General features: G+C 43.1%; 2 protein-coding genes across 4 annotated transcripts in view; both read right to left on the bottom strand.

The window, feature by feature from the left end:
- LOC143793538 (uncharacterized) overlaps window positions 1-21,921 on the bottom strand; it is a 379,060-nt gene that overhangs the window by 173,119 nt on the left and 184,020 nt on the right. Inside the window, exon 7 of one of the 2 annotated variants that reach the window (XM_077280594.1) lies at window positions 9,143-10,629. The exons of the other annotated variant lie outside the window; for it this stretch is intronic. Coding sequence (XP_077136709.1) covers window positions 9,413-10,629 — 1,217 coding nt within the window. The 3' untranslated portion in view covers window positions 9,143-9,412. Of the gene's footprint in view, window positions 1-9,142; window positions 10,630-21,921 lie in introns of those variants that run through there. 2 annotated transcript variants of the gene reach the window in all.
- The window catches only part of LOC143793515 (uncharacterized), a 185,528-nt gene that overhangs the window by 93,296 nt on the left and 70,311 nt on the right, over window positions 1-21,921 (bottom strand). The gene's annotated exons all lie outside the window — the stretch shown is intronic.

Here is a 21,921-nt window from a genome sequence, read left to right as displayed (position 1 = left end):
AAGAAAAAAAAAAAAAATATATATATATATATGTCCAAAAGCTCACCAAAAGACCATCAACCAGGGTAGAAAACAGTCAACAAGATTGATAGCCCATGCAAACAATGAAAGCGATATAATGCCGTATATACTCAGCTGAATGTGGAAGAAAATAAGCCGAAGCCCACAGTTAAACTGGCTCTAAAATGCCATGCAGCTATCCATGCCCTAAGTGGCTGGCATGGAATCAGAAAAGGGTGTGTGGAGAGAACCCCACGCGTATCGCCGCCGCAGCGGCTTTGTCAGGGGAAGTGGGTGCTGGGATGAATAACTCACGTATAAATGCAGATGATCATCATCAGAAGTGTGCACAGCTGCGTCTCACAGGGGCGGGAGGTATAGACCAGAAGACGAGCACTGGTTCAGAGTAAAAAAAAACAAAAAAACGGAAGTACCGGTAATCTCCATGGAGATGAATGACGCATGCGCAGACGCGGCTCAAATCATGAGCCGCGCTGCACAAGCGTCTAGAAGTACATCAGAGGGCACAGGTGAAGCACAGAGGTACATAGGACAAGAAGCAAGACGCAATAGCGCACAAGTGCTGGCCACAAGGACCTGCGACTCAAAACGGGACGCAACCGTCCCAGATATAATAAAGGAGACATATATAAATATATATATGGGTCTTTTTTTTTTTTTAATATTTATATATGTCTCCTTTATTATATCTGGGACGGTTGACATAATGGTTATTGGTTATCAATATTTTTGTGTATTATTTTCCTGCACCCTTTTATTTATGGGTATGATATATATATATATATATATATATATATATATATATATATATATCATACCCATAAATAAATGGGTGCAGGAAAATAATACACAAAAATATTGATAACCAATAACCATTATGTCAACCGTCCCAGATATAATAAAGGAGACATATATAAATATTAAAAAAAAAAAAAGACCCATATATATATTTATATATGTCTCCTTTATTATATCTGGGACGGTTGCGTCCCGTTTTGAGTCGCAGGTCCTTGTGGCCAGCACTTGTGCGCTATTGCGTCTTGCTTCTTGTCCTATGTACCTCTGTGCTTCACCTGTGCCCTCTGATGTACTTCTAGACGCTTGTGCAGCGCGGCTCATGATTTGAGCCGCGTCTGCGCATGCGTCATTCATCTCCATGGAGATTACCGGTACTTCCGCTTTTTCTTTTTTTTTTTACTCTGAACCAGTGCTCGTCTTCTGGTCTATACCTCCCGCCCCTGTGAGACGCAGCTGTGCACACTTCTGATGATGATCATCTGCATTTATACGTGAGTTATTCATCCCAGCACCCACTTCCCCTGACAAAGCCGCTGCGGCGGCGATACGCGTGGGGTTCTCTCCACACACCCTTTTCTGATTCCATGCCAGTCACTTAGGGCATGGATAGCTGCATGGCATTTTAGAGTCAGTTTATCTGTGGGCTTCGGCTTATTTTCTTCCACATTCAGCTGAGTATATACGGCATTATATCGCTTTCATTGTTTGCATGGGCTATCAATCTTGTTGACTGTTTTCTACCCTGGTTGATGGTCTTTTGGTGAGCTTTTGGACATATATATATATATTTTTTTTTTTTCTTAGGCTCACTATGCTGATACATCTATAGGGAGTGCAGCACATAGGGTTTGGTTTTCCTTATCTACAGGTCTTTTGTACGTTATAGAGACCTCTCCCTTTTCAGCTATTATATATATATATATATATAAATACTTCTTTGCAAACGTGGTGATTTATACTGCCAGCCCTATTTATCTTACTATATTATGTTAAAATATTTCTTGCAGACATATTATGTGTGATTAGGGGTGTTTTGTACACACTTGTTGTATTTTTAATGTTTTTAGATGTTCTTTGCTATGGTGTTTAATAAACTATTTGGTATTTTTCTATTCCTTGTGGTTGTGCTGGCCTGTTTGTAGTCCAATCTTTTTTTCTTTTCTTTGCCATATAGATTATTGGACTAGGCACTGCACCCCTCTCTTTTTATCCAATACAGCTTGAGTGCACCCTCTCTTATATTTTGTGCTACTTGTCTAGCCCTGTGTCCCAGGGCAATTTCCTAGGGTTGCACACACCTATTTGGGTGGTGCTGTTGTGAGCTATATAGATATATATTCATTTATTACTCATCGTCTGGATTGTGTACTAGTTGTCGTTGCTATGGACTGGGAGGCTAGGGAGGCGGCCTGGTTGGCTAAATCGTCTAGCGTGTTTGAGACCACTGTGGTTTCCACGTCTGGTGTGAACAATGGTTTTTCCACACTTTGCTCTGATTTAACTGGAGCCCATAGGACATGTGTGAGACTCTGGTGGAACATGCGTAGCCTGGACGAGTATATTAAATCCGGATATGTCCCTAGGGGGCTTCGTGTTGCTATCTTCCCAGCTTGGGAACCTTCTGACACTTTTCAACAGCTGTGGGAGCAAGGATTAACACGTTGCTCAACCATCTTGATGAATTTGTTGCTTGAACATGATAAAACATTGTTTGCATCTACCAAAGCTTTAGTTAAGGAGCTGGAAACTAAACTGGCTACTTTTGAGGAAAATCAGGTTTTGGCCTTCATAAACAAACTTAAAGACACACTAGATAAATATGAACTAGAAGTGACACAACGTAAATGCAAAAAGTTTCAACGGGATAAAGCAGACTTTGAACAGAAAGCAGCATATAAATGGAGACATGTGGGTAATGCCCGTCGTCCAAGACTGAATAGGGGCGGTTCTCCATCACCAGCCAATAATTCCTCACGCAGGGAAGAGAGCTCCAGTGATTTTTTTGTCCTCCACCGGGAGCGAAGTAGACCATGGACCAGAAGAGGGGGAAAGCGCAAGAAGCGTGAAAAAGAGATTAACACGGTTCAAGGGTCAGACACCACCCTACCGTCAAAATTACCCCACCAGATGAAAATAATAGGCCCGGTGGCCCCCGACCAGAGCACATGGGAACATGAGTCTGGATCTAGGACACTACAGGTAATAAACCTCTCTGAATATAATCTTACAGCTATCGAGTTATCGGTTCTTCAGAGGGGTTTATCATTCATTCCTACACATCCAGCACATAAATTTACCCTCATAAAAGATCTTTTTCTTTTTTGCAGAAAGCTTGTTTTGCAGATCATGTACAGGAGACCCGACATCCTACAAACCATGCCCATAGATGAACGCGGGACATTTCAGGATTTATTGGAATTACTAGAAGAAAATGAGTCTGGCTTGAATAGAAGAAAGTTTCCACACAGGAATAAGTCTCTGAAAGCACCATCTTTCTCCCTGGTACCAGCCATCAAAATATTCTTCGAGGTGGTCAAGCGAGATATTCAGGTGATGCCTACTTGGGTAAGTGGCCCCCCAAATCTTAATGTAGAGGAGAAGCGAGCCCTAACTGCCTTACAGAACAACAGAGAATTTACTATCAAAGAGGCAGATAAAGGGGGCAATGTGGTGTTGTGGTCTTACCATCTGTATGAAACTGAAGCTAAAAGACAACTCAATAATATCCAATATTATCAAAAGCTTCCTTCTGACCCCACTCCTGTGTTCCTTTCTAAATTTGATCGACTCCTCTGCAGGGCCCTACAGTTTGCCATCATCACCCCACAGGAGAAATAGTATCTGTGGGTGGAAAACCCAGTCACGGCAACATTCTACATGCTGCCGAAAATACACAAAGACAGCACCAGGCCTCCTGGAAGGCCAATCGTTTCCAGTGTCGGCAGCATGTGTGAAGGGGCAGGTGAGTACTTGGACTTTTTTCTTCAGCCTATCGCATATATATATATATATGTATATACAGTGGGGCAAAAAAGTATTTAGTCAGTCAGCAATAGTGCAAGTTCCACCACTTAAAAAGATGAGAGGCGTCTGTAATTTACATCATAGGTAGACCTCAACTATGGAAGACAAACTGAGTAAAAAAAATCAAGAAAATCACATTGTCTGTTTTTTTAACATTTTAATTTGCATATTATGGTGGAAAATAAGTATTTGGTCAGAAACAAAATTTCATCTCAATACTTTGTAATATATCCTTTGTTGGCAATGACAGAGGTCAAACGTTTTCTGTAAGTCTTCACAAGGTTGCCACACACTGTTGTTGGTATGTTGGCCCATTCCTCCATGCAGATCTCCTCTAGAGCAGTGATGTTTTTGGCTTTTCGCTTGGCAACACGGACTTTCAACTCCCTCCAAAGGTTTTCTATAGGGTTGAGATCTGGAGACTGGCTAGGCCACTCCAGGACCTTGAAATGCTTCTTACGAAGCCACTCCTTCGTTGCCCTGGCGGTGTGCTTTGGATCAATGTCATGTTGAAAGACCCAGCCACGTTTCATCTTCAATGCCCTTGCTGATGGAAGGTTTGCACTCAAAATCTCACGATACATGGCCCCATTCATTCTTTCATGTACCCGGATCAGTCGTCCTGGCCCCTTTGCAGAGAAACAGCCCCAAAGCATGATGTTTCCACCACCATGCTTTACAGTAGGTATGGTGTTTGATGGATGCAACTCAGTATTCTTTTTCCTCCAAACACGACAAGTTGTGTTTCTACCAAACAGTTCCAGTTTGGTTTCATCAGACCATAGGACATTCTCCCAAAACTCCTCTGGATCATCCAAATGCTCTCTAGCAAACTTCAGACGGGCCCGGACATGTACTGGCTTAAGCAGTGGGACACGTCTGGCACTGCAGGATCTGAGTCCATGGTGGCGTAGTGTGTTACTTATGGTAGACCTTGTTACATTGGTCCCAGCTCTCTGCAGTTCATTCACTAGGTCCCCCCGCGTGGTTCTGGGATTTTTGCTCACCGTTCTTGTGATCATTCTGACCCCACGGGGTGGGATTTTGCGGGGAGCCCCAGATCGAGGGAGATTATCAGTGGTCTTGTAGGTTTTCCATTTTCTAATTATTGCTCCCACTGTTGATTTCTTCACTCCAAGCTGGTTGGCTATTGCAGATTCAGTCTTCCCAGCCTGGTGCAGGGCTACAATTTTGTTTCTGGTGTCCTTTGACAGCTCTTTGGTCTTCACCATAGTGGAGTTTGGAGTCAGACTGTTTGAGGGTGTGCACAGGTGTCTTTTTATACTGATAACAAGTTTAAACAGGTGCCATTACTACAGGTAATGAGTGGAGGAAAGAGGAGACTCTTAAAGAAGAAGTTACAGGTCTGTGAGAGCCAGAAATCTTGATTGTTTGTTTCTGACCAAATACTTATTTTCCACCATAATATGCAAATTAAATGTTAAAAAAACAGACAATGTGATTTTCTTTTTTTTTTTTCTGTTTGTCTCCCATAGTTGAGGTCTACCTATGATGTAAATTACAGACGCCTCTCATCTTTTTAAGTGGTGGAACTTGCACTGTTGCTGACTGACTAAATACTTTTTTGCCCCACTGTGTATATATATATATATATATATATATATATATATATATATATAGTCACCTGCTTTATTGTATTGCATTATATCATATCTGCATTACCAATGTATTTCCCTATGTATTAGTCTTGTACCCATTTACTTATGGGCATGATATCTAGCCGCTCCATTGTCTTGCATTGTACTGTATTTATCTTAACATCATATTTTTCTTTATTCAGGTACACTTATATTGCCCATGCCCGTATGGCATGCACTTGCGTTCTATTGCGTCCCGTTTTGAGTCGCAGGTCCTTGTGGCCAGCACTTGTGCGCTATTGCGTCTTGCTTCTTGTCCTATGTACCTCTGTGCTTCACCTGTGCCCTCTGATGTACTTCTAGACGCTTGTGCAGCGCGGCTCATGATTTGAGCCGCGTCTGCGCATGCGTCATTCATCTCCATGGAGATTACCGGTACTTCCGCTTTTTTTTTTTTTTACTCTGAACCAGTGCTCGTCTTCTGGTCTATACCTCCCGCCCCTGTGAGACGCAGCTGTGCACACTTCTGATGATGATCATCTGCATTTATACGTGAGTTATTCATCCCAGCACCCACTTCCCCTGACAAAGCCGCTGCGGCGGCGATACGCGTGGGGTTCTCTCCACACACCCTTTTCTGATTCCATGCCAGTCACTTAGGGCATGGATAGCTGCATGGCATTTTAGAGCCAGTTTAACTGTGGGCTTCGGCTTATTTTCTTCCACATTCAGCTGAGTATATACGGCATTATATCGCTTTCATTGTTTGCATGGGCTATCAATCTTGTTTACTGTTTTCTACCCTGGTTGATGGTCTTTTGGTGAGCTTTTGGACATGGAGAATTCTCACAGCGCACAACACAAGGATTTACTAGCCTGCAGTCACGTAGAGTGACTGCAGACTTGTAACTTAAGTCCGGACAACCCCTTTAAAGAAAAATTGTGAAGCTTTGGTCTTAAAGGACTTCATTTAACATTTTTAATGTTTGGAATAAACCTTCTGGGAGTTTTGACATACATCTCATTAATAGGAGTAATATAACCAAATGTAAATCCCCAATGGTCTGAATAGAGTTGTCCATTGCACTGCATTGAGTGATACTTTAAACTAAGCAGCACATTAAACTATAGACTATATATATATTTTTTTTTTTTTTCTTAGGCTCACTATGCTGATACATCTATAGGGAGTGCAGCACATAGGGTTTGGTTTTCCTTATCTACAGGTCTTTTGTACGTTATAGAGACCTCTCCCTTTTCAGCTATTATATATATATACAGTGGGGCAAAAAAGTATTTAGTCAGTCAGCAATAGTGCAAGTTCCACCACTTAAAAAGATGAGCGGCGTCTGTAATTTACATCATAGTTAGACCTCAACTATGGGAGACAAACTGAGAAAAAAAAATCCTGAAAATCACGTTGTCTGTTTTTTTATCATTTTATTTGCATATTATGGTGGAAAATAAGTATTTGGTCAGAAACAAACAATCAAGATTTCTGGCTCTCACAGACCTGTAACTTCTTCTTTAAGAGTCTCCTCTTTCCTCCACTCATTACCTGTAGTAATGGCACCTGTTTAAACTGGTTATCAGTATAAAAAGACACCTGTGCACACCCTCAAACAGTCTGACTCCAAACTCCACTATGGTGAAGACCAAAGAGCTGTCAAAGGACACCAGAAACAAAATTGTAGCCCTGCACCAGGCTGGGAAGACTGAATCTGCAATAGCCAACCAGCTTGGAGTGAAGAAATCAACAGTGGGAGCAATAATTAGAAAATGGAAGACATTCAAGACCACTGATAATCTCCCTCGATCTGGGGCTCTCCGCAAAATCCCACCCCGTGGGGTCAGAATGATCACAAGAACGGTGAGCAAAAATCCCAGAACCACGCGGGGGGACCTAGTGAATGAACTGCAGAGAGCTGGGACCAATGTAACAAGGCCTACCATAAGTAACACACTACGCCACCATGGACTCAGATCCTGCAGTGCCAGACGTGTCCCACTGCTTAAGCCAGTACATGTCCGGGCCCGTCTGAAGTTTGCTAGAGAGCATTTGGATGATCCAGAGGAGTTTTGGGAGAATGTCCTATGGTCTGATGAAACCAAACTGGAACTGTTTGGTAGAAACACAACTTGTCGTGTTTGGAGGAAAAAGAATACTGAGTTGCATCCATCAAACACCATACCTACTGTAAAGCATGGTGGTGGAAACATCATGCTTTGGGGCTGTTTCTCTGCAAAGGGGCCAGGACGACTGATCCGGGTACATGAAAGAATGAATGGGGCCATGTATCGTGAGATTTTTAGTGCAAACCTCCTTCCATCAGCAAGGGCATTGAAGATGAAACGTGGCTGGGTCTTTCAACATGACAATGATCCAAAGCACACCGCCAGGGCAATGAAGGAGTGGCTTCGTAAGAAGCATTTCAAGGTCCTGGAGTGGCCTAGCCAGTCTCCAGATCTCAACCCTATAAGAAAACCTTTGGAGGGAGTTGAAAGTCCGTGTTGCCAAGCGAAAAGCCAAAAACATCACTGCTCTAGAGGAGATCTGCATGGAGGAATGGGCCAACATACCAACAACAGTGTGTGCCAACCTTGTGAAGACTTACAGAAACCGTTTGACCTCTGTCATTGCCAACAAAGGATAGATTACAAAGTATTGAGATGAAATTTTGTTTCTGACCAAATACTTATTTTCCACCATAATATGCAAATAAAATGATAAAAAAACAGACAATGTGATTTTCTGGATTTTTTTTTCTCAGTTTGTCTCCCATAGTTGAGGTCTACCTATAATGTAAATTACAGACGCCTCTCATCTTTTTAAGTGGTGGAACTTGCACTATTGCTGACTGACTAAATACTTTTTTGCCCCACTGTATATATGCTTCTTTGCAAACATGTGGTGATTTATACTGCCAGCCCTATTTATCTTACTATATTATGTTAAAATATTTCTTGCAGACATATTATGTGTGATTAGGGGTGTTTTGTACACACTTGTTGTATTTTTAATGTTTTTAGATGATCTTTGCTGTGGTGTTTAATAAACTATTTGGTATTTTTCTATTCTTTGTGGTTGTGCTGGCCTGTTTGTAGTCTAATCTTTTTTTCTTTTCTTTGCCATATACATTATTGGACTAGGCACTGCACCCCTCTCTTTTTATCCAATACAGCTTGAGTGCACCCTTTCTTATATTTTGTCCTCGGACCCCTTGTGACACCATATGCTGGTATGGTTGGCCCTGGGTTCCTCCTAATGCAGGACAATGCCAGACCTCATGTGGCTGGAGTGTGTCAGCAGTTCCTGCAAGATGAATGCACTGAAGCTATGGACTGGCCCGCCCACATCTGGGACATCAAGTCTCGCTCCATCCACCAATGTCCCATTGCACCACAGACTGTCCAGGAGTTGGCGGATGCTTTAGTCCAGGTCTGGGAGGAGATCCCTCAGGAAACCATCTGCCGCCTCATCAGGAGCATGCCCAGGCATTGTAGGGAGGTCATACAGGCAAATGGAGTAATAATCCGTCCTGCATCAATAAGTACCAGCATGCGTGGATGTATTATTACTGGCTGTCGGTAAGGGGTTAAAAAATGTTCAATGAAACTCCTTGTTGCCAAAATTTTAGAAATTTTTCCTGTGTTCAGTGAGATATTAATTAAAAACTTACTTATCAAAAGGGGAGTACTCATTTATTCTGAGCAATGTTTATTAAAATTTATAAAACACAGTGAACATAATTATAGTTTATTTCCTGTATGTCTTAAGTCATGTCTAACAAGATTTGATTTATTTACAAAAGATTTCCCACACAGTGAACATGAATACGGCTTCTCTCCTGTGTAATAAGACTTGATTTATCTGTAAAGCATTTCTCAAAGAATGAACCTGAATACAGATTGTCTCCTGTCTGAATTTTCTGATGTTTATTAAGTGGCGATTTACCTAAAAAGCATTTTCCTCATTGGAAACATGAAAACGATTTCTCCCCTGTGTGAAATCTTTTTTGATGTCTAATAAGATTCCCTTTGAAGGCCTTCCCACACTCCAAACATGAAAATGGCTTCTCTCCTGTATGAATTTTCTGATGTTTTATAAGATCGCCTGTATCTATGAAGGCCTTCCCACATTCCAAACATGAAAATGGCTTCGCTCCTGTGTGAATTCTCTGATGTCTAATAAGATTGTTTTTCTCTGTAAAGCATTTTCCACATTCCGAACATGAAAATGGCTTCTCTCCTGTATGAATTCTCTGATGATTTATAAGATGCCTTTTACTTGTGAGGGCCTTCCCACATTCCAAACATAAAAATGGCTTCGCTCCTGTGTGAATTCTCTGATGTGTAATAAGACTCCCTTTATTTGTGTAGGATTCCCCACATTCTGAACATGAATATGGCTTTTCTCCTGTGTGAATTCTCTGATGATTTATAAGATGCCCTTTACTTGTGAGGGCCTTCCCACATTCCAAACATGAAAATGGCTTCGCTCCTGTGTGAATTCTCTGATGTATAATAAGACTCACTTTAATTGTAAAGGCCTTCCCACATTCCAAACATGAAAATGGCTTCGCTCCTGTGTGAATTCTCTGATGTCTAATAAGACGCTCTTTATCTATAAAGCATTTTCCACATTCCGAACATGAAAATGGCTTTTCTCCTTTATGAATTCTCTGATGCCTTTTAAGACACCCTTTATTTGTAAAGCATTTTCCACATTCCGAACATGAATATGGCTTCTCACCTGTATGAATTCTGTGATGTGTAATAAGATTCCTTTTACGTGTGTAGAATTTCCCACATTCCGAACATGAAAATGGCTTTTCTCCTGTGTGAATTCTCTCATGTCTAACACATTTTGATTTATTTGAAAAGCATTTCCCACATTCTGAACAGGAGCATGGATTTTCTCTTTTATGTTTTCCTTGTGTTAAGAAATCTGAGCTTGTAGTAAGTTGCTTGTCACACTGAAATCTTGTATTCACTTTGTCACGTGGAATTCTGGTACCAATGTGAGATTGCTCAGGAGAGGGTTCCTCATGATTAGGAGGATTATAAGAAAGTGAAGTGCTGTGAAGTTCAGGAGGTCCAGGAAGGGGAATGAGGTTTTCTCCATTAGAGTGCTTTCTGTTATCTTTTTTACAATTTAGTGATAATCCGTTATTCTCACAAGGATTTCCTATAAGGATGAAAGATAGATTGGATGTGAATTTTTTCTACAACACAAAAGGGATTTCTAAATTTATTTAATAAAAAACAAATAGAAAGCATGAGTGACTACTACTCCGCTGAATTAATTGTGCAGCTCCAGGCACAACCATGGTGTTAACATGATTGATTCTCCATGGCTGCAGCGGTGCTGCCTGATCCTCCACCAAGAGGTGCAGATTGAAAGAATCAGGATAAAAATGTAAGTAAAAAATGGGTTTTCAAAAGCACTGCCAAGGATGTAGGGAGAGTTCTTATCTTATTAAAATTATTTTATTAAGCTACGTGTTATGGAGCCTGTCCAGCTCCTTTTTCGGACTAATACAAACTGAGTAATACATGCCTTCATTTATACGATCCATAGTGACATTACAACCTTAGAGGTTGTCCACTACAATGTGTAGTGGGCAAATCAATTTAAACATTGGAAATAAGGCTTTCTTCAAATACCTTGCGTTTCCAAATGTGCCTGTGAGCGGCACTATCACTGTACGCTCATCTCCATCACGTGACCCCCGCATGCAGCTGACTCTGATGTCCGGTGATAGCACGACAACTTCCGGAATTGGAAGCTGAACTGGCATCTCCGAGGCGGGACCCAGTCTTCCTCAGTGACAGCTGTGGGCGGAGATTCATTGCGATGCTGGGCTGTGACATGCGATGAAGCTCTGCCCACAGCTCAGTCACTCAGGGAGACTGGGTCCCGCCTCGATGATTATTATAAAACACCAGTGATTGTCTTTCCGCTGTCTCTAACATGATGTCCTCCCTCTATCTGAAACTGAAACTGTCAAAAACTGAACTTGTGTTTTCTCCCTCCACTAACTTACCCATGCACGACATTGCCATTTCCGTGTGTGGTTCTACCATTACTCCCCAGCAACATGCCCACTGTCTTGGGTCCATACTTGATTCCGATCTTTCATTCACCTCCCACATCCGATCACTGGCTCGCTCTTGTTATCTGCACCTCAAAAACATTTCTAGAATTCGATCTTTTCTTACTTTTGACTCAGCAAAAACTCTTACTGTCGCTCTTTTTCATTCTCGTCTGGACTATTGCCATTTTCTACTAATCGGTCTCCCTCTTACTAAACTCTCTCCTCAGGACTATCTGTCCTGAATGCAGTAGTCAGGATCATATTCCTCACCAACCGTTACACCAATGCCTCTACCCTGTGCCAGTCATTGCACTGGTTACCCATCCGATACAGGGTCCAATATAAACTAATCACTCTCACCCACAAAGCAATCCATGCTTCAGTTCCCTCCTACCTCTAATCCCTAGTCTCAGTCTACTACCCTACACGTGCCCTCTATTCTGCTAATGACCTGATTAACATCCATAATATAATCCGAACAACCCACTCCCATCTCCAAGACTTCTCGCGTGATGCGCCAATTCCTTGAAATGCACCACAAAGGACAATTCAATTTATCCCCAACACCCATGGTTTTAAAGGAAACCTGTCACCCCCCCACAGGCGTTTTTAACTAAAAGAGCCACCTTGTGCAGCAGTAATGCTGCATTCTGACAAGGTGGCTCTTTTAATTCTGGGTGCTGAAACTGCCGAAATAATCAATTTTGTAATTTGTCCTAAGTACCTTTTCTTCAGTCAAGGAGGCCGGCCTTTCCCCCTGCTGCAGACGCCACACAGCCATCACTCAAATCTTCTTGGCGCCAGGCACCGCCTCCTCACCACTGTTTTGAAATGAGCCGGCGCCTGCGCTCTTTTCTCCTGCCTTGGGCAGGCGCAGTGAGCGCTGCCCGTCTGTCCTCATAAGCAGTCCAGCTGACTGCGCCTGTGCGGCCGCCCTGCCTGTGAATCCCAGCCCCGCAGTGTCTTCTTATTTATTCATACTACGGGGCTGGGATTCACAGGCAGGGCGTCTGCACAGGCGCAGTCAGCTGGACTGCATATGAGGACAGACAGGCAGCGCTCACTGCGCCTGCCCAAGGCAGGAGAAAAGAGCGCAGGCGCCGGCTCATTTCAAAACAGCGGCGAGGAGGCGGCGCCCGGCGCCAAGAAGATTTGAGCGACGGCTGTGTGGCGTCTGCCGCAGGGGGAAAGGCCTGTCTCCTTGAATGAAGAGTAGGTATTTAGGACAAATTACAAAACTGATTATTTCGGCAGTTAGAAACAAAAACTCAGGTCTCAATACCATATTCTTAAATAGGTCCTGTCAACTAGTCACACAGGAACTCAATGGAATTTCTACCTTGAGATACTTCCAATTATATAAATAACCACAAAAAAATGAAGTACATCACCTCAAATAATTCATAAAATATTCGTTTATTAAGTATACTAAAAAGAAAACAAAATATAATATAATATAACATACAAAGTATCAAACAACAGAAATGTTCAAGATAAAGGGAAAAGGTGCACCACAATATCCACATCACATAAATGGAGAGGAGAAGGACATGAGTTCAAATATAAATAGTAGTAGCAGATCCCTGTATCTACTTATTAAAACAAAAGTATCCTAGTCCTAAATATCAGACAGAGAGTTGCCACACACCTCCTAGCGCTGCAAACACATGTTAGGGCATTATCCCAAAGTCTAGTGACCCATAGTCCCCTTGGTGCAGCAGAAACATATTATGCTCATGTAACGATCTTACCCTTCTCTGTCTCCATCTGTGAAAGAACACGCCCCAACGCGCGTTTCGCCCTCAGCTTCCTCGGGGGGCCCGCATGGTGAGTCCATCCCTAACACCCGTCTTTATACACTGCAGAGTTGCCAATTAATGGCGCATGTCCACGACAGCGGGGCGCCGCATTCCGCATCACTCCATGCGCCAACATGGCGATGCGGGTCACCGGGAAATCCCGGATGACGTCACTGACCCACAAACGTCATAACGAGGCACCGGAAGTAATGTCGCGGCCATTACCCGTATCTAGGACATGCGCACTAGCAACAAGGTAAACACCACCTCTGGAGACTGCGCCAAACCACAAGAAAAAGAAAAAGAAAAAGAAACAAAAGGACAGGAAATGCAGGTATATCGCATAGTCATTGCTTCAACAGCTAAATATCATATGTGAAAAGTAAAATAATAACTTAGGATACAGTTAAATACATATAATGTGTACAATTATTAGTCTAGATAAAAATACACCACATGTGCAAATAAATAACGTGACCATATTAATACATAATAACAATTACAGTCATATACATATAAGGGGATATTAGTACCCCAAGTACAATAAATTACTAATATAAATAAATTAATTAAATTAATTTATGTGCAACAATAAAGTGACAAGGTGCAGAATTTCGAGACCAAATCCCGTCCATTAGCGCTGCTCCAGAGAAAGAGTCCACATCCAGATTAGATTTTTTTCAAGAAATTAGTTCATATATCATATCAGAAGTTGAGAAAGGACATGTTACAGAACAGGAGGCAATTGAGGCTTTGGAGGAGCTGGAACGGGAATCTAATTCGGATATTGCAGGTACTTCACCACCACCAATTCTTTCCAGATCTACCACTTTCCCCCCCTTGTCTTTGTGTCCGCAGGTTGAGATCTTCACCAAATTGGTGACAGTGGACTTCAAAATAATTAAGAATAGGAGGGATAGGGATAACCTAACCTTCTCACAGCGAAAAGCACTTGAAGAGTTGAAAAAACTTGATGATGTAATTATTAAACCAGCTGACAAGGGGGGGAACGTGGTGATCTGGCCTAAGGAGAAGTACGAGAAAGAGGCCTTTAGGCAGCTAAGGGATAGACAGACATATAATCAATTGACACAGAACCCTCTTCTTTCTTTTCAAAAAGAACTTACTTTTATTTTGGAGATAGCATATGAGAGGGGGATTATCACCAAAAAGACTCTGAATGGCCTCTTGGTTGAGTGCCCTGTTATACCCACGTTCTACCTCCTGCCCAAGGTCCATAAAGATCCGGTTTCTCCACCGGGGCGTCCCATTGTCTCTGGCATTGGGGGGCTATGTGATCCTGTCTGTAAATTTATTGAACATTATCTGCACCCCCAGGTTGAAACACTGCCCTCCTATGTCAGGGACACCACGGATGTCCTGAGGAGGCTGGATGGCCTGTCTCTTGACTCTGATGCATTTCTCGTGGTGGCGGATGTCGAGTCCTTGTATACTAGTATCCAGCACGAGGACGGCTTACAAGCATCTCGTTTTTTTCTGGAGACTAGTAACTTGGACGCAGATCTGAGGGAGCTGGTGTTGGAGTTGTTGCAATTCATACTCACCCATAATTTTTTTACATTCAAGGACAGGTTCTTCCTACAAAAACGGGGGACCGCGATGGGAGCGGCTTGTGCGCCCTCCTACGCAAACCTCTTTCTCGGTTTTTGGGAGAGGGGTTTGTTGTTGGACGGTGCACATGCCGCTCCCCAAGTCCTTGGGTGGTTTAGATTTATAGACGACATTTTGTTTATCTGGCAAGGCTCTACCATAGATTTGGAGACATTCATGGTGGGTCTGAATTGCAACAAATCCAACATCAGACTTACCTATACTTATGATCAGAGAGTGGTTTCGTTTCTAGATGTGGAGCTGAGAGTGCAAGATGATGGATTTATACATACTAACATGTATCGCAAAAAAACATCTGTAAATGCATTACTTCATGCATCGTCGGCACACCTGGGCTCCACTATAAATGCCATACCAACCGGCCAATTTTTAAGAGCACGTAGAATATGCACTTCAGATGAGTTATTTGAGAGACAGGCCAGTGACCTTGGGCGGAGGTTTAAAGAACGGGGTTATAGTAACAGGAGCATCAAGAAAGGCTATATGAGAGCTAAAAATACTAAAAGAACAGACCTTTTGGCTCCACAGGGGGTCAGATGTGTTTACAAAAATCGTAAAAATTACAAAAAAGAACAAGACACAGGTATACGGTTTATTTCGACGTATAATCAACAATGGGACCTAATGAGGACCATTTTGAAAAAGCACTGGTCAGTTTTACTGACTGATCCCCTTTTGAATGAACATCTTTCCTCAACACCCCTCATGACAGCCCGTAGAGGGAGGAATCTTAGAGACACCCTTGTGGCGAGCCACTATGTCCCCAAGTCCATCTCCCCCTTTGGTAGTAAGGGTAATAGAAAAGGTTTCTTTCCCTGCGGTGGATGCTTGGCATGTAAGAATCATGTGAGGTCCACGTCCTTCACATCATCGAGCGGCCTCAAGAATTTTGACATCAGGGAATATATTACATGCACAACCACGCATGTCGTGTACTACGCCATGTGTGGGTGTGGACTGATTTATGTAGGATTGACATCGCGTGAGTTGCGGGTTAGAACCCGCGAACACGTAAGGGATATAGAGGCCGCCCGTGAGGTGGACGACGTGGAGTCCCTTAAAACAATCCCCAGACACTTCAAATTGAAACATAAATGTAACTCAAAAGAGTTAAAGGTCTGGGGAATTGATTGCGTACATATGGGGATAAGAGGTGGTGATGCCCTGCGTGTTCTAAAACAAAAAGAATGTCGTTGGATAATAAATTTGGATACAATGGTCCCTCGGGGACTTAACGAGCAACTGAGTTTTTTATCATTCTTGTAACTCTGTCATCTCTGGACTAATAATCACTGTTTTCGTATTCACTTTTATGTTTTAATGTGATTTTAATCTCTTGTTTCCTGTCTTGTGTCTTTTTTATTTAGTGTTATAATCTTTGTATGAAACTTCTGATATGATATATGAACTAATTTCTTGAAAAAAATCTAATCTGGATGTGGACTCTTTCTCTGGAGCAGCGCTAATGGACGGGATTTGGTCTCGAAATTCTGCACCTTGTCACTTTATTGTTGCACATAAATTAATTTAATTAATTTATTTATATTAGTAATTTATTGTACTTGGGGTACTAATATCCCCTTATATGTATATGACTGTAATTGTTATTATGTATTAATATGGTCACGTTATTTATTTGCACATGTGGTGTATTTTTATCTAGACTAATAATTGTACACATTATATGTATTTAACTGTATCCTAAGTTATTATTTTACTTTTCACATATGATATTTAGCTGTTGAAGCAATGACTATGCGATATACCTGCATTTCCTGTCCTTTTGTTTCTTTTTCTTTTTCTTGTGGTTTGGCGCAGTCTCCAGAGGTGGTGTTTACCTTGTTGCTAGTGCGCATGTCCTAGATACGGGTAATGGCCGCGACATTACTTCCGGTGCCTCGTTATGACGTTTGTGGGTCAGTGACGTCATCCGGGATTTCCCGGTGACCCGCATCGCCATGTTGGCGCATGGAGTGATGCGGAATGCGGCGCCCCGCTGTCGTGGACATGCGCCATTAATTGGCAACTCTGCAGTGTATAAAGACGGGTGTTAGGGATGGACTCACCATGCGGGCCCCCCGAGGAAGCTGAGGGCGAAACGCGCGTTGGGGCGTGTTCTTTCACAGATGGAGACAGAGAAGGGTAAGATCGTTACATGAGCATAATATGTTTCTGCTGCACCAAGGGGACTATGGGTCACTAGACTTTGGGATAATGCCCTAACATGTGTTTGCAGCGCTAGGAGGTGTGTGGCAACTCTCTGTCTGATATTTAGGACTAGGATACTTTTGTTTTAATAAGTAGATACAGGGATCTGCTACTACTATTTATATTTGAACTCATGTCCTTCTCTCCATTTATGTGATGTGGATATTGTGGTGCACCTTTTCCCTTTATCTTGAACATTTCTGTTGTTTGATACTTTGTATGTTATATTATATTTTGTTTTCTTTTTAGTATACTTAATAAACGAATATTTTATGAATTATTTGAGGTGATGTACTTCATTTTTTTGTGGTTATTTATTTCGGCAGTTACAGCACCCAGAACTAAAAGAGCCACCTTGTCAATATGCAGCATTACTGCTGCACAAGGTGGCTCTTTTAGTTAAAAACGCCTGGGGGGGGTGACAGGTTCCTTTTAAAGGGACACTGTCATCCCCTCCAGCCGTTATAAACTAAAAGAGCCACCTTGTGCAGCAGTAATGCTGCATTCTAACAAGGTGGCTCTTTTAGTTTGTGGTGCAGTTATAGCCAAAATTAGCGGGATTACTTACCGGTAATGCTCTTTTAATGATTCCATGACAGTACCCACTGGAGAGATAGGGATCCACCGCAAGGAACAGGAAACCTACAGAAGAATAAGGCTATGTGCACACATTGCAGGTTTCACCGCGGAACCGCAGCATTTCTGCAGCTGCGGGTCCGCAGCAGTTTCCATTACGTTTACAGTTACATGTAAACCCTATGGAAACCGCAATCCGCTGTGCACATGCTGCGGGAAAAACCACGCAGAAACGCAGCGGTTTACATTCCGCAGCATGCCACTTCTTTTGTGCAGAATCGCTGCGATTCTGCACACATAGAAATGCATTGATCCGCTTACTTCCTGCATGTGGCTGTACCCACGATGTGGGAAGTAAGCGGATAATGTGCGGTTGCTACCCGGGGTGGAGGAGAGGAGACTCTCCTCCAGGCCCTGGGAACCATATTTGTGGTAAAAAAAAAAAAAAAAAATTAAAATAAAAAATAATGATATACTCACCTCTCAGCACGGCCGTCCAGTGGCAGGGTTGCTATGCGAGCAGGACCTACGATGAAGTCGCGGTCACATGACCGTGACGTCACGAAGGTCCTTCTCGCACAGCATCTTTGGAACCGGACCGCCGCGTGCAGCGCCGAGGAGATCGGGACGTCAGAGGGTGAGTATAACCATTTTTTTTAAATTATTTTTAACATTACTATTGATGCTGCATATTGCTGCATATGCAGCATCAATAGTAGAAGTAAACCCGCAGCGGAAACCGCAAAACAAACCGCGATAAATCTGCAGGGATAACCGCAGCGGTTTTGCCCTGCAGATTTATCAAATCCGCTGCGGGAGAACCCGCAGAGGACTGTTGTGAATTCCGTTCTCGGGCTCCCTCCTGTGGTCATGAATGGTACTTTGTTGGGTTCTGTTCGTGGGCTCCCTCTGGTGGCTTTGAGTGATACTGCTGGTCTTTAGCTGGGCTCCCAGCTGCCTCGTTTTCTGCTATGCTGGCTGCCTATTTAACTCCACCTAGATGTTTACTTGTTGCCAGCTGTCAATGTATTCAGTATTGGTTCAGATCTCTCTGGAACTTCACTGGTGACCTGTCTCCTCCAGGAGAAGCTAAGTCCATGCTAGTTCATTTTTGCTCATTGCTTTTGGAAGATGTTTCTCAGTATATGATAAGTTCAGTCCAGCTTGCTTATATGCTATTTTCTTGCTAGCTGGAAGCTCTGGGGTGCAGAGTCGCGCCCTCACACCGTGAGTCGGTGTGAGGGTCTTTTTGTATTCTCTGCGTGGATATTTTTGTAGTATTTTGTACTGACCGCGCAGTTCCCTTGCTATCTTCTTGCTAAAACCTGTTTTCATTCCTATGTTTGTATTTTCCTCTTAACTCACCGTCATTATTTGTGGGGGGCTGCCTTTACTTTGGGGAAATTTCTCTGAGGCAAATTAGGCTTTGTTTCTCTCTAGGGGTAGCTAGCTCTCAGGCTGTGAAGAGGCGTCTAGGGAGAGTTAGGTACGCTCCACGGCTGCCTATAGTGTGCGTGATAGGATCAGGGTTGCGGTCAGTAAAGTTCCCACATTACCAGAGCTTGTCCTATATTTCAGGTTTACCTACCAGGTCATTTCAAGTGTTCCTAACCACCAGGTCCATAACAGAGGACCCCGCAAAGTGTGCACATAGCCTTAAAGGGGCGGTCCGCCTCTCCTCGTCAGTTTCATTTTCAGAGTACCCGGAGGACCGCCAGTATTAGTCCAAATATTTACAAAGATATATCTTAAACTTATACACTCAATAGAAGTAATTCAATTGAATTTTTAATCTAATAGGGAGGGGTGTGACTGGGTGCTGTCATGGACTCATTAAAAGAGCATTAGCGGTAAGTAATCCGGCTATTTACCCTTTGCCATGACAGCACCCACTGAAGAGATTTCCAGAGACCAACACCTAGAGGGGGGGGGGGCCACCGTGCTGAGGATAGTCCTGCCAAAGTGTAGGTCAGAATTTGATGAAAGATCAAGCCGGTAGTGATTGTAGAAAGTAGAAGGAGCCAACCACGTTGCTGCCTTACATATGTCCTCAATTGGAACGTTTCCCCTTTCGGCCCAGGAAGATGCCATAGCTCTGGTGGAATGTGCCTTAATGCCTTCCGGAGGTTCCTGTTTTTCATGGAGTAGGCCAGCCGGATAGTGTCTTTAATCCATCGGGACAGTGTGGCTCTTGTGACTCCATACCCCTTCTTTTTTCCCTGGAAGGAAATGAACAGAGCCCTACTCTGCCTCCAACTACTAGTTTTTTCAATATATTGTAAAACTCTTCTCCTGACGTCTAGAGTATGAAATTTTCGTTCTTCAGGAGTGGAGGGGTCTTTAAAGAAAGTGGGAAGGTGTATCTCTTGTAACCTATGGAATTTACCCGCTACCTTAGGAAGGTATAAGGGGTCCAGTTTTAGAATTAGTCTGTCTTGAAATGTCAGAAGGTAAGGTGGATCTATTGATAAGGCCTGAATGTCGCTGACTCTTCTAGCCAATGTTAAGGCTACTAAGAAGGCTGTTTTTAGCGACAAGTGTTTTAGAGATACTCTATCTATAGGCTCAAACGGAGGTTCTGTTAGAGAGTCTAGGACTAGGTTTAGATCCCAAGGAGCTACTCTAGGTATGTGGACAGGAGTAACTCGTTCACAGGCCATGATGAAGCGGGACACCCATTTGTTACCAGCAACATTATGGCCATAGAGGGCACCCAGAGCGGACACCTGGAATTTTAGTGTATTAACCGACAGACCTAACTCTTTCCCTTTCTGTAGAAATTCTAGGATAGATTTTATTGGAACTTCTGAGGGGTCTGAACCTGTATGGAACTGAAGAAACCTCTTCCACATTTTAGTATAAATCTTTGTAGTAGATGGTTTCCTGCTAAGCAGCAGTGTATCAATTAGACCTTTTGACAACCCTCTTTAATTTAATATCTGCCTTTCAAATTCCAGGCCATCAAGTGGAGGCTGTCCACTTGAGGGTGGAAGAAAGGTCCCTGAGAGAGTAGATCTGGGATTGAGGGAAGAACCCATGGATCTGTCACCGACATTGATTGTAGGCACGAGAACCATGGTCTCTTGGGCCAGAATGGAGCTATCAATATTATCCTGGCCTGTTCTTCCCTGATTTTCCATATTACTTGTGGAAGCAGAATTATCGGAGGGAAGGCATATGCCAGCTTGAATTTCCAGGGTATTTGAAGAGCATCTAGAATGTCGGGGTGGTCTGCACAGGACCGAGATGCAAATTTCTGTACTTGTCTGTTCTGTTTTGTAGCAAGCAGGTCTATCTGGGGCCGGCCCCATAATAATGTTATCTTGTGAAAAATGTTAGGATTTAGACACCATTCTCCTTGATGTAGAGTGTGTCGACTTAGAAAGTCTGCCTGTTGATTGCTCTCTCCTTTGATGTGGACCGCAGAGAGGGAGAACAGATGCTTTTCGGCCAGGATCAAGGTATTCTTTGCGGAAGACATTAGAGCGTCTGATCGAGTACCACCTTGTTTGTTTAAATAAGCCACTGTCGTAGTGTTGTCTGAACAGACTCTGATGTGATTTCCTCGAAGCTGTAAGACAAATTGACGCAGTGCATAGTTTACTGCCTTCAACTCTTTTAAATTAGATGAATATAAGATTTCTTCCTCATTCCATATTCCCTGGCAGAAATTATCCCCCATATGTGCGCCCCACCCGTGGGGACTAGCATCAGTAGTCACAGTGTGGGATGGTGTTATCACCCAAGGGACACCCCCCGTTAAATTCTTATTATCTAGCCACCACCACAAGGAAGCTAAGGGTACCGTCACACAGTGCCATTTTAATCGCTACGACGGCACGATCCGTGACGACGCAGTGTCGTATGATTATCGCTCCAGCGTCGTAGACTGCGGTCACACTTTGCAATCACGGCGCTGGAGCGATGCCGAAGTCCCCGGGTAACCAGGGTATACATAGGGTTACTAAGCGCAGGGCCGCGCTTAGTAACCCGATGTTTACCGTGGTTACCAGCATAAAAGTAAAAAAAAACAAACCGTACATACTCACCATCTGATGTCCGTCAGGTCCCTTGCCGTCTGCTTCCTGCTCTGACTGAGTGCCGCCGTACAGTGAGAGCACAGCACAGCAGTGACGTCACCGCTGTGATCTGCTCTCACTTTCCGGC

This window comes from Ranitomeya variabilis, chromosome 1 (genome assembly GCF_051348905.1).
Source record: "Ranitomeya variabilis isolate aRanVar5 chromosome 1, aRanVar5.hap1, whole genome shotgun sequence".
Lineage (NCBI taxonomy): Eukaryota > Metazoa > Chordata > Amphibia > Anura > Dendrobatidae > Ranitomeya > Ranitomeya variabilis.
Note: the sequence above shows the minus strand (reverse complement) of the source record. Positions and strands in the feature narration are given on the sequence as shown.